General features: G+C 41.4%; 1 protein-coding gene across 1 annotated transcript in view; it reads right to left on the reverse strand.

Moving 5' to 3' along the window:
* Positions 1-922: 922 nt before the first annotated feature.
* LOC135944903 (dual specificity tyrosine-phosphorylation-regulated kinase 2-like) overlaps positions 923-19,231 on the reverse strand; it is a 35,329-nt gene continuing 17,020 nt past the window's right edge. Inside the window, exons 3-4 of the mRNA XM_065492123.1 lie at positions 5,511-5,792; positions 923-4,122 (exon numbers count right to left, since the gene is read on the reverse strand). Coding sequence (XP_065348195.1) covers positions 3,667-4,122; positions 5,511-5,792 — 738 coding nt within the window. The 3' untranslated portion in view covers positions 923-3,666. The remainder of the gene's footprint in view (positions 4,123-5,510; positions 5,793-19,231) is intronic.

Raw genomic sequence — 19,231 nt, forward strand, 5'->3', positions numbered from 1 at the left:
GAAAGCGAGATTTAGCGCTTGGAATGCTTTCAACAATCAAAAGTTTTATTTCTGCCAAATTTAACTGCCAAATCTCGGGCTCGTTGTTCAGAATTTAAAAAACTAACAACCGTTAGACTCGTCTTGACCTTCCCTGACCAGATGAAACGTTAGGGGTGATTACCCTCCATACCCTGAATAGCTATATTACAATATATCCCTTTGTGAAAATTTATTATAACAGTTAGAAGCTGTATTTGTTAATTCTTTTTAATTTGATTTAAATTTTGTTTTAATTTCGGAATTGGATGGTAATTTATATGGAGTTTTGGATAATTTTAAATGGGCTTTTAAGCCCTGGGGATCCATGCTGACAATAATATTTTTGCTATTATAATTGTAGTAAGGGGTGGGAGGGGACGAGGGTTGCAACATCTCATGATAACCCTTCAACTATCTAAGGGAGGTTGAGACGAGTCTAACGGTGTGCAGTTCTTGTAAATCTGAGGATCACAAGCCGAGATGGTGGTGCAAAGAGTAAAAAATCCGGAAAAAACAGGGTTTTTGTAAAGGAATTTCTCAAAAATGAAAAAGATCACTCTGAAATTTTAGCTCGAGCTCACACATGACACAGGGAATCATTAAGGTTCAATTTTAAAATTTTAAAACCACGAGCCTAATTGTTAAAAAAGTTAAAAAGATCCAAAAATTTAAAGGTAATATTTTTTTAATAATCTATAATCTAATAATTATTTATTATTTTTTTAATAATTAGGCAGTAAGATGAATTAAGATCCTAAAACCAACACATTTAAAAAATGAGTTATTCGAGAAATTTTTAACCTATTTTAAAAAAAATATCGAAATCGTGCAAAATTCCCTGAAAAATACAGCTCAAAAGAGGAAGCAACAGGTTTTTGTGGATTAAAAAGCAGTGTTGTAATTATTTTTCAGGTGCTCACCGCACTTTAATTATGTAATTATACTCATAGATTTTCACAAATTTCTGCATTCAAATTAGAGTTGCATCTTACAATTTAAGGATATACAGCTGGGCTTACAACTGTCAAACTTGCTTTTTTGTCGAGTTTCGTTTTGAAAACTGTCGCGCGATAAAACGATGTAACTGCGGTTAAAATTTTTAAATGCACTTCATCATGTTACTTCGCTGGCATCTTCGGTTTGCTTCGCAATATATAATTCTCTTTGTGTTTTTAAAAACAGCAGCAACTAATATGCGGTTAAAAATTTTACAATGTATAATTATGCGAGTGCGACGAATTCGACATGAACAATCATTTGTTTAAAAAAAGCGGCGAGTGTCTCTCGAAAAAAGCAATTTGGGGAATATCACATAAAATTATGGACAGTTAACAAAATCCTAAAATTATCAGAGCGCGCTTAAAGTTAAGAATTTTTTGTTTCAAACAGAAAAATCGTTGCGAAGTCGAACCGAACAAAAGATTTGTGTGTGTTTAGTAGCGGTTTGGTTAATTAAAATGTTAAGTACTTCAGTCCTCAATGATCGATTTGAGCGAAAATGGCACTGAAAAGAGGAATTCGTATGTGTGTGTGTGTGTGTGTCGAAGAGGAGGAAATGCTGCAACGGAAAGGGAGAAAAATCATCGGCGGGCGGCGCCTCTTAAATAGATAATTAGCTAAAATTGATATTTTCAGTGAGTATTGCCACGACTCTGCTTTCGTTCGTCTCCCTCCTAACAATTACATAAATTTATTCGAGTGATCAAGGTTCGCTGACTCTTGAGATTTCAACGTTTCATACATTAAGGCAGTGCTAATTCTTCTCATGCATCGAAAACGAAAATCCACGCAATTCAAAAAACATCGGCCCAGATCTCTTAACTTTACGCAAATCAGACTACCTCACTTACAAAGGGCCAGAGCAAATCAGTTCTTATACAAAATCAAGTTAATTTCCGATCAGAGATCACCAAGCAACCAAATTTATTTCCAAAAAATCCGAATCACGAGAAATTCAGCGCACAACACTTGGATAGGCCGTTGAACAAAGGCCGAAAGTCACAACAGGCTGCTGTTTCTCTCAAAAAAATTTGCAAAGAAAGGGCAAAGAGACTTGGCATGATCCGAGTTCGGAATAGGGATGCGCAAAACCGACTGTCAAGTTTCCTTCTCTTTGATTTTCCTAGGAGCCACGCCCCCAATTCCGAAAATTCTGGTTTGGAAAAGAATTAAAAAGTGGGTCTCGATTATTCCAAGCAAAAATCGATTACTGTTGCACATCCCTGGTTATCAATTCGTTCCTCGTTAGGCCTACACTGCTTGGTTTCGTTTATATTTAATCATAATGAGATCTCGATGACCTTCAAGACAGGGTTTGTTTGTTTGTTTCGATTCGTAAAATCGACATCGTTCGTCAGATTCAACAAACGTGGTCCAAATTTTCCGTCAAATGTGTTCATGTGTTTTTATACTAGAGTAATTACAGAAAAACGAATTTTCTCTCTCGTGTGTTTGTGTACAGCAACTCGAAAAAAGTATAGTGTGTGTGTGTGTGTGTGTGCTAATGTCTATTTGGCCAATCCGATTATGGTACACATATTTAAGGGCTGATAATAATTTTACAGTAACAACACAGCGGCAATCCTTCGTTCCGAAGTCCGTAAAAAACCTGCTTGTTCGTCGTCCGAGCGGCTGCCTGAATTTTCGACAAATTCGCAACGCCTACACTCTTTCTTTAGAATGTCTAATTGCACAAAGAGTCAAATGACACGACACAAAATTGGCTGAGAGCTGAAGTAGCGGAGAACTGGCAGGGCAGAAGCGGCCGTTTGTCGGGTCGGGAGGGGGGCAAAAATTCACAACTGGGTTTGAGCTTATTGCTGCGCGTGTTTCCAGCCACTCGTTTGGTCAACTTTGTCCGGGGGTAAAATCAGCGTTAAAAACGGCGGTAAATACGAAATTTCTATTTACACCGAGCGGCAAACGCGTGCGTCAAAATTAAATTTAAAAACCATTAAAAAGGCAAAAACCAAAGCGAATAAAACGTAGAGAAATTATAAAAAACCAGGAACTGTAAGCAGCGGAGCACTGGAATCCTACCAATCGATTTTTGAGGGCCGAGAAATCGAAAATGTCGTTGATTACACGAATTTTGACGTGAATCCAGCTCAAGAACGCCGGCAACCAATCAGAAACGCTTTAGATCGAGACTGCAGCGCCACAGTGGCAGCCAGTGCAAACTGAGGATTTGTGTCTACGCTTGCGAACCAGACACGCCCACTTCAAGACTGTTATTCGAAGAATCACGCACTCGAGGGGGCGTGCCCAAATGTAAACAAACGTGGCGTGTCCCCGCAATCACATCTCTCAATGGTCAACGGTGTTTCAAGGTTAATTCTAGCCAAAAACCAGCGATTCTTCGCGAATTTTCGCCCAAGCGACCTCAAAAATGGATGGAGTTTAGTGGAAAAAAATTCGTTGCTAGTTAAAAAAATGAAATTGACCAAAATCGGCGGGTGGGCGGGGGTGGGAGAGGAGGCACAGCCGTTCGCTTGTCGATTCTCAGCTGGGGGCGGGGTCTGGGGGTCACTTCCGGCGGCCGCGGCGGCAGTAGGGCGCGCAGGCGGCGGCGGGGCCGCACTCTCCGCACGACCTGAGGCGCGGCCTCAGGCGCACGGCCCAGTCCAATTTTGTGCTCAGCCGCAGCTACGAGACGCCGCCGATTTGCGGCAGTTTGGTCGTGCGCTGCGTCTGCTCGCCCTCGGACAGCTGCACGCGCAACTTGCCCTTTCCTCCGGCCGTGCCGCCACCGCCGCCGCCGCTCGAGTTGTTGCGTGACGAGGCCGGCGACGCGTCCGTCGCCGTGGCCGATTGCTGGCCACCGCCGCCGTTGGCCGCCAGCGGGTCGGCCGGGGGTCGCGGCAGCCGCCGCCGCAGCCACGCGTGCCGCAGCGCCACCGCAGGGGTCATCCGCTTCTCGGGGTCCCACTCGAGACACTTGCCGATGAAGTCGAGGAAGAGCGGGTCGTCACAGCCTTTGAGCGCGCGCTGCAGGTCCTTGGAGCCCGGCGGCCCGCGGTGTTTGCCCCGCCGGCTCAGCCCGCCGTTCAGCACGATGTTGCCGTCCGCCATTGTCGTCGCCGTGCAGTACCGAGGGTAGCCCTGAAGTCCAAACACCAATTAATATCTCATTTTGCACTTTACACTGTCTATTCACACTAGAAATACCAAAAAATCCATAAATACAATTTAATTTCAACCCTTTTAAATAAATCTGTACACTTGAGAGTACATTTTAAACTGATGCCCGATCTTTACAATTTTTTCCGAGTTTCTTGCAGGCAATTTATGCGCCTTATGTCAGCTTTCAATATTTTTATAATTATTTTCCTCTGTCCTCAACTTTAAAAACTGTTACAGAGGAATTTTGGATAAATTGAAGCAGCAAATAAGGCATTTAATTGAAAAATTTTGCATAGTTCAAATTTTCACAAGAGAGAAATGAAAAAATTCATTTCTTGCGCAAGCCAAGCGAATCCCGAGGGTTGAATGAGTCTAGGCATCGGGACAATTCAGTCATAAATTCTTACTTTGAAAAGAAAATCGGTGGAAACGTAAAAATTCGGTATTTTGGCGGTTTTTTTAGTCTGTAATTTTTTTTAAACCGAGAGATTTTTTGTTGTCTGATTTGACCTTAGGAATCGATTGGCACTGCTGAAAAATCTTTGGCAGGAAAATGTCAGCGGATGCGAGGAATTAAAATTACAGTTACAAAATAATTTGCACGCCAAATTTTAAATTCTGGTTTCTTGGAACTCTGAAAACACTGAAAAATTGCAAAAACTTTTTGCAAAACAAAATCAAGCATTTTTTCCAAGCTGAGACCAGATGCAATTACAAAATTTGGAACCAGCCGACTTTTTCCCAAAAAATCTACTTCATTGCAAAATTTTTATGCGGGATATTTGGAGACACATTAGCATTCTACTGGGTTGAACGCTTGAAAAAGTTAAAAAGATCTTTTTTCTGACAGATGTGGATTTTTGAACATTTTTTAAACCCTCCTCGTCTTTTTTAGCACAATTTATGCCTCCTTTTATATACCTGAATCGGAAAATTTGCAAATTAGACCTTGCTAATGCACTTGGAAAAATACAGGTTAATTAAAATGAAATTCGGATCATAGACAAATCGATCGCTTGGCATTCCGAGAAAAAAATTTGTGCACAATATTTTTGAAATATTTTTTTATTAAATTAAATATAATGCTTTGCAGCCTGGAAAGTGTCAGTGACGCATTTGAAATGTGAAAAGCGCACGATTCGCTGGTGTTTTGTCAGATTAAAGCTCTGTTGTGATATGAATGAAATAAAGAAAACGCTTTGAGGGCGTCTCTGTTTGCAGTGTCAATTTCTCGGAACACAAGTTCTTGTGTTACAAGCCTCATGAATGCCGAACTTGATCCGAACAACACATTTCAACCTTCAATTATTCAGTGGCAGTGTCAGGTTGGGCCTTGAGCAGGCAGAGATAACATTTTCGGTTCCAACCTTTGAACTGATGAAGTTCTTGGCCCGCTTGGACTCTGCCAGCAGCTTGGAGGGCGGGATGCCGAGCACCTCGATGGTGCAGGCCAGCTGGTCGGCTTCGTCCTCGCCGGGCAGCAGCGGGAAGCCGGTCAACAGCTCGGCCAGGATGCAGCCCAGGCTCCACATGTCGATCGGCATTCCGTAGCGCGCGCCCAAAATCACTTCGGGCGCCCGGTAGAAGCGCGACTGGATGTACGTGTAGACACGTTGGTTCTCGTAGCAGCTGGAACCGAAGTCGATCACCTGCGAAACGCACAATTTCATCAATCGAGCACAACAATGCGCAAAATTCAACATCTCTCATGCTTTTCGATATAATTTTGCGAAAAATTCTACGGATTGACGAGGATTTTTCGCTTTAGACGTGTTTAAGATGTGTTTTAGAAATTTTAGAGAGCATTAAAGAGAAAAGTAAAAGAATTTTAAAGTAGGTGATCACTCGAGAAAAGAACTGCCAATTTTAGATAATACAGTATAGCCAATTCAAATCAAATTAACTGATAAAATATCAGATAAAAACCGTCAGCGATGAAAGCTTTTTTAATACTTCAGATTTTTATTTATGACATGACTTTCTATACAGTTTTGTTTGCACGACTTCTGCTCTGCACTGAGCGTTGGGAGTGTATAAATAATAATCTCAGCCGCGTGTCAAACTTTGTCCTTTCGGCGTAAATCACTTTTATGGCTTGCAAACAAGCCCGTGGCCGTGCAATTCTCGTCCAGATAACGCTCCCATTCATTTATTTCCATTCATTTCGGTCTTACATCCGGACACGAATTTCTCAATTTGACCCTTTTCCATTTTTCTTCGACCCAAATTGCAACTGCGCTTGTTGGCAATTCTTTGTTACGGTTATCTTATCCGTTGCAGTTATCAGAAGCACGTGCGACATTGAAGCTGTCTGTCAAACATCGCGGGGGTGTGAAGTGGAGCGATTTTGTTTTTATTTGCGCACGCACTTGACACAAATTTCCTCCCACTGACGTTTTCAACGTGCAATTCGTCATTATTCAGCCAACCAAAATCGATTTTTGGGATTTTTGCTTTAATTTCGTATAATGATCCATATTATATTTTCAAGGGAAGAATCGGTTTTTAAACGTTTAAAAATGCGTCAAATTTAAAACGCCAAAATCCATCGAGTTTATTTTCCTCTTAAATCGATTCAAATACCCGATTTTTTAATTTTCGGTATCGAATAACATGTTATTCTGATGCTTTTTGTGAATAGCAACCACTGGAAGAGGGCGCAACTCACGGGAATTTTTAAATGGGGGCGTGGTTCCGAGGGATATTAACAAAAGTAGGCGTGGCACGTGTCATGTAGCGCGGGAAAATTGACGAAATTGACGTTTTCACTAAGATATTCAACTAAAATCCTATCTAAATTGAAAATTTACTGGTCATCCAAGTTAAAATTGCATCAGAACGCTTTGACTACTTGATCATTTCACATATTATTATTTCCAAATTAAGCAGTCATGAGAATTTGGAAGAAATTTAATATTTTGAGCCAATGTGGTTTCAACAGCAGAATATTTTCAACATTTCGGACGGAGAAATCGGCATAAATCTTGAGCAGCTTACTTTGTGCCGGGGTTTTTTCGTTTTCAGCTGGCAATTCATCAGAGGAGACTTAATTAAAACACAAACAGCAAGTTTGCGGCAACCGATCTGGCAATAAATTCTACGCAGCCAACGCAGAGGAAAAAAATTGCGCGCGCGGATGAAAATACATCCGTTGGCACTGAAAACAAAATTAATTGGAATTTACGCGCAGCAGCAAAGAGCATCTTGCGAAAACTACGCTCGGAAAAATTTCAGTAGTAATTCCTTCGCACTGTCAAATTTTCAAGGGTAGTAACTTTTTTCTAGACTTCTGAGAATAGTTGTCTTCCATTACAAAATAATCCATTTGGAGGCACAAGGCCGGTTTCAAAATAACTAAGGAACTAAATCATCAAAAAATAGAGAGTTAACAGTTGGAAAATTTCACCCGGAATTTCCAAAATAATTATTCGAGGTGAGATTTTGAGTTGTATACAAAATAAAGAAACGCAGAAATAATGTCAATAAAATTTATTTAATATATTTAAATTCGAATTAAAATGAAATATTCTCTTGGAGTGACTGCTTTTGTATTTCCCGCCAACAGCGCCAAGTGGCGACCTCGCCCCACTCCTTGCCAGCAAGCACTCAGCGTGCGGCCAGCGCTCGAACTAAGTGAAACCAACCAATCAGATCGCAGCATATTCGCTTAGAAGCGTGTTTTCTCGAGCATTAACACGGTTGGACCAAGTTTTCTTGTGCTCTTTCGATCCCATTCGTCAAAATCTATCTATTGGTGGTCATTTTATCGAAATCTGCGCCAGAACTGCGATGTAAATGCAGCGACATTGGGTGACTTTGACTTCAAAACATTGTCATAGCCAGATTACGATTAAATCGAGTTTAAATAGTAATTTCAAACTAGAATGATAAATTTCGCGGCGAAACTATTAAATAAAATTTAAATTTAACATCAAAAGGCAAGTTTTTTTAGTCTCATAATGGGAAAACACGGCGTCGTTTAGGCCAACACGCGTTTCATGTGTATTTATTTGGCACTATATGCGGTGGTGGCGGCATTGGCTGGCTGCTCTCGCACTCGCAGGCAGGCAGGGGACACTGACCGCTGGAGCAATCCAAGCACGGAGAAAAGCAGCCTGCGCTGCCAGCGAGCGGCTGATGCTCTCAAGGGCACTTTTAATTAATGCAATTACCATTAACCAAACAACCATACCGACAATTCAATTTCCCGACGCGTTTTGACCGATTCGCACAGCCTTTGCCCGAATTTGCACCAATAGGCGTCATATTGCAGACCGAGTTGATAAATTGTATTCGATTCATCTTTATTTAACGTATGGCATGTCACTACAAATTTAAAATATATTTTGTTCAGAAAATATTTACTAGGGAAGAAAATTGCAATAAATTTGAATTTCAGCTTTCTCGCGTGAGCTGAACTCTCCGAATTCCACGATTTGGACATTTCAGCTTTCATCCTTGAGCCTTTTTATTTTTAGCGGCACGCAGCCGACGCTGGCTTTCGCATAAATTATTTGCGATTTGCGGGGCATTGTCAATGCGATGTTGTGCAGCGCGCGATCTCAGTCGCGGAGCGCGGAGGAGCAGCCCAAACGGAAATGGCTCTCGGCTCTGCCTGCCGAACAGAAGAGAAGACCTTGCCAATTTATGCGAGACACTTCCTTGTTCAAGCGCCTCGCCGCCGACATGGGATCCAGCTCGCGAACAAAAAAAAAATTCCAGACAGGCATATGCTACTAATTTACATCATTTGAGTACCAAGAAATCTTTGTTAAAAAAGCAATAAATTAATTAATTGTAGTTTTTAACGATATAACCTTAATATCAGCTATGATTTTGGTTTTTAAATCGATTATTTCGGGAAAAATCAGTAAACTCATAATTTCAAGTGAACTATAGCTTAGTTTGTTCAAATTTATAAATTTTCCCGCGGTTTGTGCATTCAATTTTTTTTGTTTAATTTTTTAAGGGTAACCACACCCCCTCATAAAAAAGTCGTTAAATTTTGCGTATTTTCCCGCTTTCAAAATTATCCTAGAAGCGACGTCCCCATTTCCCAACGGTTATTGAAAATTTCTTTAAAAATTCAATTGATTTTGCAATTTAAACACGTCGTATGGACTCTGTTGCTAACTGAGCTTACGGAAGAGCGTTTCCGTCTCACTTCCAAGACCATAAAATCCGCGGGCTACGAACAATTAATTCGCGATAATGGTTCGTTAAAGACATTAACGGCAGAGTGTGAGTTGAAAACAAATTAATAGGAGTGCGTCGCTAATTCAATTGAATGAGCTCTTCAACCGAGGAGTTGAACTGATAGCGAATCGAGTGGTTTTCTCGTGGGATTGTTACAAAGTGGCACACCTTTGCTTTCAGGTAGAATGATGAGATAACCGATTTTTTTTTTTTGTAAATTAGTCGGTTTCTAAACGGCCAACATTTTTTTTGCAAACTACCATAAGCGTAAAAGCTTCATGATTATCTTCCACTAGAAATGATAAAAAAAAACCAATTTCACGAATTAAAATCCGTTGGATTTGTGAAAATTAAGTTTTTTACATGTCGACCCGATTAACCCCTTGACTGCGGCTGCGTCATTGTACAATGCTTTGCCAATTTCACTTCACCTAGAGCCTAGTTATAAAGAGTTCACGGCAGCGCTGCACAAGTTTGTTTATCAAATGAAATTTTATGTTAATGCACTCTTGACATACGTAAAAAATTTGTAATATCTTTTTGTAATTTATTTTGATTATGTGTAATCTTGAATTGTGTGTGTATTTATAAATGGATAGCTTGCATTTTGGAGAAGAGTTACATCATGTATGACTATGCCATAAAATAAATAAAGTTTGAATTTGAATATGGGTCAAGAGAGACCACTGAAACTCGCGGGAAATTTAAATTGGGGGCGTGATCTTCCGGTAAATTAAAACCAAGGCGTGGAAGTAAAAAAGCGCGGGAAAATCGTAAAAGTTGCGGGAACCCTTAATAGAAGGCGTGGCTACCTGGCAATTTAAAATAGAAAACGCGGGAAAATCATACAATTTTACGATTTTACATAGATTCGCAGCTAAAATCCTGATTTAAAAGCATAATTATGAGTTATAGAAGGCTGATATAATTTTAAGCTGGCCTAAAAACATAGTGAGATGGATTTTGAGGCTTTCCTCTGGGTTCTGGGGCGATGCGTGTCAATTATGAAGAGCAGTCGTCGATTGCGAGTCAGCCGGCGCGCGTTAGTCAACACAACAGTTGTCTGCGGCTCGGCCTGAATTCATGCATCCTTCCTGATTGCCAGCGCCGCGTGATTAATCATTTTATTATCTGCTCGACGCACGTACACGTGTTTATTTATTTTTATTCACTCGGCGAGCGCGTTCTTTTCCAGTGCTGCACATGAATCAGCATGAAGCGTGCGCCATTTCCCCATGAGAAAAACCGTTCAACGCGAAGAATTATTCTCTCTCGTTATCGTGGCGAAAAGAGCAGAGAAATATAAAGGAACGCGTTGCGGGCATACAATAATTTTCCCAGTAATTGCATTATTAATTACTGCTGCAAGTAAGGCTGGTAGCCGCTTTCCAACTGTGGCGAGAGAGAGAGAGAGAGAGAGAGAGAGAGAGAGAGAGAGAGAGAGAGAGAGAGAGAGAGAGAGAGAGAGAGAGGAGAGAGAGAGAGAGAGAGAGAGAGAGAGAGAGAGAGAGAGAGAGAGAGAGAGAGAGAGAGAGAGAGAGAGAGAATACTTCCATCTATCAATCACTGCCTCCTGAACTGGACATGAGACCTTTTTTTCTAATTTGCAATCGGAAATTTCATTGTTGAGCAGTTAAAATAGGCATGTCAGTCCATTTTTTTGTTAAAGGTAGCACTGGAATTGCATTTTTTTGTAGTTCTAATCGGTTTCTGAGGCTCGAATTAGGTTGTGAATTCGTCAAGACGTGTGGAAAACGTAAAATCCATCATTTTGGCGGTTATAGTTTGAACAAGAACGCCAGTGACCAATCTCTGTTTGGCTAGATCGAGAGTGCAGCGCCACAGCAATAGCCAGAGCAATTGACCAGTTGTGTAAGCCGTTAGTGTTCAAAGCCACAAATATGTAGATGGCGCCAGTGTTTTCTTTAGATTTTAATGCATTTGCGCTGCGATTTAAGACTCCTGACGTGTTTTGGACGTGATGTATGAGTACAAATAAATGAACTAAACTAAAAACAAATATCAGTCCAGCCATTCACCGCGGAAACGTCGGAAAAAACATTTTTTAAATAGTGGTTTTCTCAATTCTACGACGATTAGCTAGACCGATTTTGGTTTTCAGCATATAAAAAAATATTAAGTAAAGAATGCACAGAGGCAGGATTGAGTCTGAAATCGCAGCACAAGTGCCTTAAAAGTAGAAAGTATACGGTGGCGCCATCTGTTGGCGGCTCCTGCACTCATCGTCCTGCTTAATCATTTTAAATCATGAAAAATAGACTCTTAACCCGTGCGATTGGAGTGTTTGACCATTTTGGCTGACTAATCCACAGCACCTCCGGAGAATGCGGAGAGCAGTGGTTCTATTAATAGCCGTCTGTTAAGGAGAAATGCAATCAAGGTGGTCCGGATCAAGGTAATGGCTCTTCTGCTGACGACAGACAATGGAATCCGAGGAAAGAAAGCGCAGGAGATGGCGAAATCACCCGCAATTATTAGCTAATTGCGCCGGGTTGGCAATTAAAATGCATGAAACGAGCGACGAGTGGCGGTGGAAAACCGGCGACGAGGAAAACACTCGTATTAAGTGGCTCGCGAGCAAGCAATATTGGGTTACTTTTCATCTCAAAACGTGTTTTCGCGATCCGGTTTCAAACAAGACGATTCCTTTTCCACTCGCGGCTCGCGTTTAAATGGCATTGGCAAATTTTCCAATTAGGCAATTACCAAGCAGCGTTTCAACTAGGTCGCGGATGTTGACTCTTCTTGCTGCAACGGAAATAACTTATTGTTTCTCCAAAGACTCGTAAAATCTCTAATCGTTTCTTACTAAACACAAAATGGTCTTACACTCCACATGTGTAAGGGTTATTTTTTCCATTTCTAGGGAATGATACGTTAAATTTTACGGTTTTTCCGCGATTTACGCTCTCTTTGGAAACATCAACTATAGGATTAGCTATTTTTCGAATTCAGCCCGATCACAGTGGAGCAGGAGCGATCGCCTCGGGAATCGAGTTTGGCTGAATGATGAATGAGACGTCGCTCGACGCGGCGGCCGCTTCCAGATCATTTGGCTGCTTGTGTGTGATTGCTGCTGCTGCCGGCATTGAGGGTCATTACGATTGTTACCATTATTGGCTCTCAAATGCATGAGAAATAATAAAAAGCAGTCTGGTCGGCCGGCCGGCGGGTCGCGAGGTTAATCGTTGCCCGCAGTTTCGGTTCGGTGAACAATTCAATCGGTAGCAGCGTCCTTATTGATGACGAGAGACAGGCTCTTGAACCTCAAAATTATGGTTGCTCCAATTAAAGTTACACTCGGCTAAAATTATGAATAAGCAGTGCGGAGGTGCTAAGTGCTTTCGAGTCGAAACCGCATTCCGCCGCCGCGCGGCCGGTCTTGTTTTGTGCGCGAGCGTACGTACACACTTGCTGCTCTGCTCGGCTGCGGCTATTTATTTCGAGTAAAGCACACGCAGAGAGAAAGAGCAAGCAAGCGGCTGAAGCGGCCGACCTCCTCTCGCCTTTGCTTTGCACGCAGACAGAAATAAAAAGGGCATTGTCCACGACCGCTAATGGAAGTGCCCATTCTTATCGGTCAGCTGCTCGACACAACAAAATACTGCACAAACCATCGCATAATCACTTGTTCTAACGGGATAAGACGATGTCACCTGTGAGGTGAAAACAAAATAATTGGTTGCGAAAATATTTTTTATAAATTAAAAATTACAAGTTTAACGGTTCCCCGGTAGGAAGAAAAACAGCGGGTAGTGGAATGTGGGCGTGGTTTCGCGGGAAATCTAAACCAGTTGTTGCAATTATGCGGGAAAATCGAAACATCCCAGCAAGAAATTGAATATCTGAGGATATCCACCTGTTCGAAAGTATATCTTCCGAATATCCTTTGGATATCCAGTTTTTTGCTGGGATTTGACGATATTGCCGATGATTCGCGGGAATTTTGAAATTGGGGCAAGGCACCTAACGCAAAGCGTGCGAAAATATGAAATATAACAATTATTTTAGCTAAAATACTGAAAATATCATTTGAAAGGCTTAACACAAAAATAACATTCCAATCTGAAGGCATAGTTTGTAATACTATGAAAATGTTCTTGACATTATCTAACACATGATGTGTGATAGAGTTCCATCCTGCAAGATGATATTTCCTCGATATATTTATTACTCTTGTTCTCAGATGAGTGAACGTTAAAAGCACTCGTGGAATGTCGCTGCGTTATTATTATTGTCGTGGTAATGGCTGGAATCGATTAAATAAACGTAAAAGCTGTCAACCCGGCGCATAATTGTTTCAAGGAACGCTTTACCCTGATATGTTCTTCTTCCAACCTTGAGTGTAGTCCAAATTCTAACAGAAAACTTGATTTTTTTCACTTCTCCTATCAGTCATATAGACGGAAAAACTACGCAGGTTTCGACCACACGACTTAGTTAGAAAAAAATAGCAGGAAAAACTGGTGTTCGTCGAGAGAAAAAAAAACTCGAAAAAAAAGAAACCATCGTCACACTGTTTGAATATCGATTATTATGCCAAACCAGAAATTCGATCAGAGAAACTGAAGAACTACGTCAAATTTACGATTTCCCGCGTTTTTAGCACAAGCCACGCCCCTATCTTTTTTATTTCCTACTAGTTTTCAATAATTGGAACATTGAGTTACCCACGCTTTGCGAAAATTGTCACACCTCCGTAAGTAATTTTCCGGGCAGCCACGCCCTCATTTCAAATTTTAGGCCCTTTTCCGGCGGTTGACGCGTTTTCTACATAAAAAATCAGTCATTTTGACATATAAGCAACGATCTTGCGGTTTCAGAGACACTTTTTGCGAATTCGTTGGGCAACGCACTCTGCAAAACGAGCGGTGAACGAGGAAGTGGAGAGAGTGCTCTGTGAATTTAATTATCAACTACTTAGCAACGTGGGAATCGGCATGGCTGTGACAAATCGCTCTAGTTTTTTTCTTTCGCGTGCGTCGCGATGGCGCGGCCCGATAAAACAAAACATTCCCACTTACGGGATCATACCGACGTGTGCAGTAATTACCGACGCGACGTGATTGCCTTCATTTGATAAGATCAATCGACGACGCAAATGCAGATAACCAGATTTCTGGTCATTGCCGCGCGCAATGCATTTGGGTTAACATGCCAAAACGACTGCTTTTATCATTCCACCGCAGCATAGGGAGAAATAACATTGAATCCGCCGGGATTGGCAACCGCTGGGATGAAATACTATAACACGGATTGAAGACAACAAATAATCTTTTTGAGAAAATGAGTAATCGAGAGTGAGTGGGCGGAGTACGCCTGCCCTTTTACTCGAAACTTGTAAGTCAGAAGTCAGATGGTTTTGGTGAGTCACTGCGCTGCTCGACACACACTCTCTCGCTATAGATTACCACCGCTAAATATGCCTTAATGAGCCGGCAGCACAGCACATGTGACGAGTTGAACATATTGACGATTGAATTACGCGCGAAACAACTTGCAACTCGCTAATCAGCGCGCGTATTGTCTTAGCAGAAAAAACCACGCGACTATTTTAGACGCGTAATTTTTATTTTGCAACAAACGAAATGCGATGGTTTGTTGCGCGGCTCCTCTTCCCAACGTCAAATTAATTTTAGAATCAATACAGCCTGAGGTCAACAGATCCGTTTTTTCCCAAAAATTAATTTTTGCGGAGCAGATGGTTGGCATCTTGCGCAGGTCTGACCCATTTGCAATTGGCCGGTGAACGGCACGAGGCGCCGGCCGAATCAAAATATTTACAGGATCTCTCGGCACGCTCGCAGAGAGAGAATTTATCGGCCTCTCGCATTACTCATTGAAATTGTATGCATCACGTGAATCCGAATGCAGAGCCATGTGAATTTGCAGCTCGTCGTGCACATGTCGCTCCACGGGGATGAAGCGACGAGCTTATTTGGAACGGGGTCGACGCGCTCTGCGTGCGTCCACGGTCCTCGGGGAATCAAAATCACGGTTTGGTAAGAGGCTTTCAGGGATGAAAAATACATATTTCGGGCTGAAACAATGTTGTCGCTAATTAAAGCAGCGGCCGAAGACGTCAATACACCAAAGTTAATAAATATTCACCATTATACCATTATATGGCACACACAGAATTTCTTTCCCCGAGTTGTTTCATCTGTGTGACCCGATGGAAAGACACAAGACGTGACCTCGTCGAGACACACAGTCCGTCTCAAGGGGCTCGGAAAATCGCGCATTAATCACATTCATCAACTGCCGAGCCAACTTTCCAATCGGGCACGTGGAAATAAAATAAAAAATCCACTTCGAGTCGGTCGTCGGCGGCCCCGAAATCGGAGAGACGCGGAAACGGTGCCAGCGGCACGAGGAATAAAAATGCTCTCTGTCCGGCTGGCTATTCTGGTCGATTCGCGCGTCACTGCAGACTATGCTGCTGCTTTTTGGCCAGCCGACTTTTCAGCAGCGCCGCGGACGGACCGACCCGTCCAACAGCCGGCCGGCCGGCCAGCGGACGCGTGTCCGATAGAAAACAGAATTAATTTTTATTGACGCGCCTTCTGGTGGGCCAAGGACGGCAGCGAAATAAACGCCACCACTGCAGCCCCAGCCACTCTTTATCTCCATGATTTGGGTTTACAGCCTTGTCTTTATAAATTGTGCTTAATTGATTCGTAGAAAATCCATTATCGATTTTTTCTTAAGATTGGGCCATCAAATTAGCACCAATCGACTTTTAAAGCATTTAAACAAATCAATTGTCAACAATCAGGATAATTTCTTAAAATTTAAATTAAAATTTTTAACGGTTGTCCGCGCTTTGCCTTTAAATTTTCCGGAGGAACCACTCCCCTTTTTCAAATTTCCCACATTTTCTTAGAAAAACCGTCATTCTTATCAAATTTTCACAGGAACCAAGTTCCCATTTGAAAAATCCCGCGAATTACGCCTTCTGCCAGTATTATACAGACCAAGTAGGATTTCTGTAAGATGCGTGCGAGGCAGAGAGGAGCTGGAACGATGCGCAACCACCCCTACCATGTTTGGAGGGTTGTCCTCTCTCTAGGGGTTGCTGCTGCTTCGTCTGCGAGAGGCTCTCTTGCTTCTTTGTTTGGGTTTTTATCTTGCGGTGACGCACAGAGGAAATAATGATTGCTCGTGGGTCGATGCTGACGCGCTCAACTTGTAGAATTTTGCTCGAATTCGCACGCGGCGACCAAAAATCAGTCCCCATTAGCAATTTTAGGCCTGCGGTAAAGTAACAAAAGTCCGCATCAAGATTCTTTTTTATTCGATGTAAAAAGAGTCATCTTATTTTCCAGATGACTCTGCGACCGACTGGCAGGAGTCCAGCGCTTGTTTAAAACACACACGCAGGGTTCACTCACTCTGTGCTAGAGACCTGCGCGGTTTTATTTTTTAACAACCGTTGTTACCAATACCATCAAAATATTAACCACAACCGCACCAAAACCGCAACTCCAATGACATAACCGCGGTTGCGGTTAACCGCAAAAATACCGCAAAAACCGCAACGAAAATATACTAATACAAAAATTCCGTTTTTTTGAGTGAAATATGGTTATGGTATTTTTCATTTTTTTTCAAAATTTTTTGTACCTAATAAATAACGTATAGCGGTCGAAATACAAATTGATTCCTCGAAATTTAGGCTCAGATTTGAAATAATTGCGGTTCATTTTGGTTGTATATTTAAATTATATAATATACATATTAAAAAAATATATCATAATCGTGGAGTGGACTTTAATATTTATTATTGTTTATTCAATTCACTGTTTCCGGGGCTGTAGCTCGGGGCCCCGGAGCCCGATTCGAAAAATTCCTACCGTTGCATACACTTTGGATGTGGGGAAAGAGAATCCAAATTCAGCCAAAATTAAGGCTTTTTCAAATTTTCTCAGCAAACGTGGTGCGATACACCATATGGAATCTGGGTGAAAATTTCCGGCGAAGCCAATGGTGTTAAATAACAATCGGGAAAAAAATGATTTTCCATGAAAATCGGTGAAAATTTGAAAACTGTGTCGGGAAGTTCAGCTCGAGGGGAAACTGTGGGGGGCAAATAATCTTGTTCATAAAAATTTGAAATTCTATATAAGGCTAGAAAATGGCAAGTTAATCCTGAAAAATTTTGGTCTTTGAAAATTATACCAAAATTGTCCATTTCATAAAGGGTCCAAGTTTGGCTTTGCAGCTCGGAACCTATACATGGGTCCAAAGAAAAAATAAGAACAGATTCTGTGAAAGCTGATGAAATTTGCAATCTTATATAAGTGGAAATAGATTTTTCAGCACCATCAAATTTTCTGGTAAATTACTGAAATGTTCATTTACTTAATGAGAAAAAGAAAAATTCGAGAAAAATTGTTCAAGCAGGTGACTAAAATTTTGCTGGGGATCTTCATCAACATCTCATGAAAAGTAAAAACATTCGTTAACGCCGTTATCGGGTTCCATGCAATATCCCAAGTGTCCGCCTGGAAAACCCGATAAATTCGAATGTTTGTTTGTATCCATAAACAATAAATTTGCACATTTTTAGACTCGTCATAAAGGTTTTCTAAAATTGGAGCATGTTTAAAAAAAGTTGTGGAGTTTTTTTTTTAAATTTTCAGAATTTTTTCGGAAAGTTCAGACTTTTCAAAATTGGTGAACATGAACTCGTGGTATGACTCATTGTCAGTCATCGGCCAGGGAAGGGGTCGTATCGTAGGTATTGCGGTTATTTTTGGATGACCAAAACCGCAAAAATAAAACCGCAACCGCACCACTACCGCACCGCAACTGAAAAAGAACTCCATAACCGCGGTTTTGGAGTGCGGTTTGCGGTATTTTTTTCCAAAACCGCAACCGCGCAGGTCTCTACTCTGTGCGAGCGAGGCAGGCGTGCGGCGCACGAGGAGAGAGAGAGAGAGAGAGAGAGAGAGAGAGAGAGCCAGCCGCGACGCAAAATGACTGATTGCGATAATGAAGGTCGCGCGGCTCCAGCTGCTCTGTCACCCTCGGGTTTTATCGCTCAGGCAACCAGTCAACACACATCAGACAAAACTACGTGGGCTGACCGAGCGGGAATACGCAGCAGGCGAGACGACAGCAACCAGCCAGCGCTCAGATCCAGGAATTTGCATGACGACACTTGCAATAATGGGATGCATTTTATTTACTCGCCTAGACTGACGACTGACAGGTTTTATGGTTACAGAGGGCGAGAATGATATTTTAATGCGCACAAAACGACCAATAATTGTTGAAAATTACAATAAAGCCATCTTTTGGAAAAGTCAACAATCAATAATTAGATGAATAATAATCATTTTGTGATCATGTGGCAAGTGACAAAAAATCTATAAAATTCCCTTCATTTATGAGATCTTAAAATGTGATATCAGCTGGATCTCAAAATGAGATCTAAAAATTGGGATCTCAGCTAAATCTCAAATTGAGATTCAAAAGGTATGTCTCAAAATGAGATCTAAAATGAGATCTCTGCTGAGTCTCAGAATGAGATCTTAAGAGGAAAGTCAGGAAATGGGATCGTAGGTACGTCTCAAAATGAGAATTCAATAATCTCAAAATGATTTATAAAATTGAGATATCATCCGAGTCTCAAATTGAGATCAAAAAAATTAATTTCAGCTGAGATTGCATGAAAATGAGACATACAATCAGGTCTCAGCTATTTTTCTGCTCGAATTTCATCTCAACAAGAAGATCGAACTCACAACCAATTCTCATTCTGAGAACTAGTTCTCATGATGGAATTTTTATTTAACATAATCTGCGAGATTTTTTTGAATGAGTACTACACCTTGCCATTTGAGCAACTTGGAAATTAATTTTT

The sequence above is a fragment of the Cloeon dipterum genome, chromosome X, assembly GCF_949628265.1.
Source record: "Cloeon dipterum chromosome X, ieCloDipt1.1, whole genome shotgun sequence".
NCBI lineage: Eukaryota > Metazoa > Arthropoda > Insecta > Ephemeroptera > Baetidae > Cloeon > Cloeon dipterum.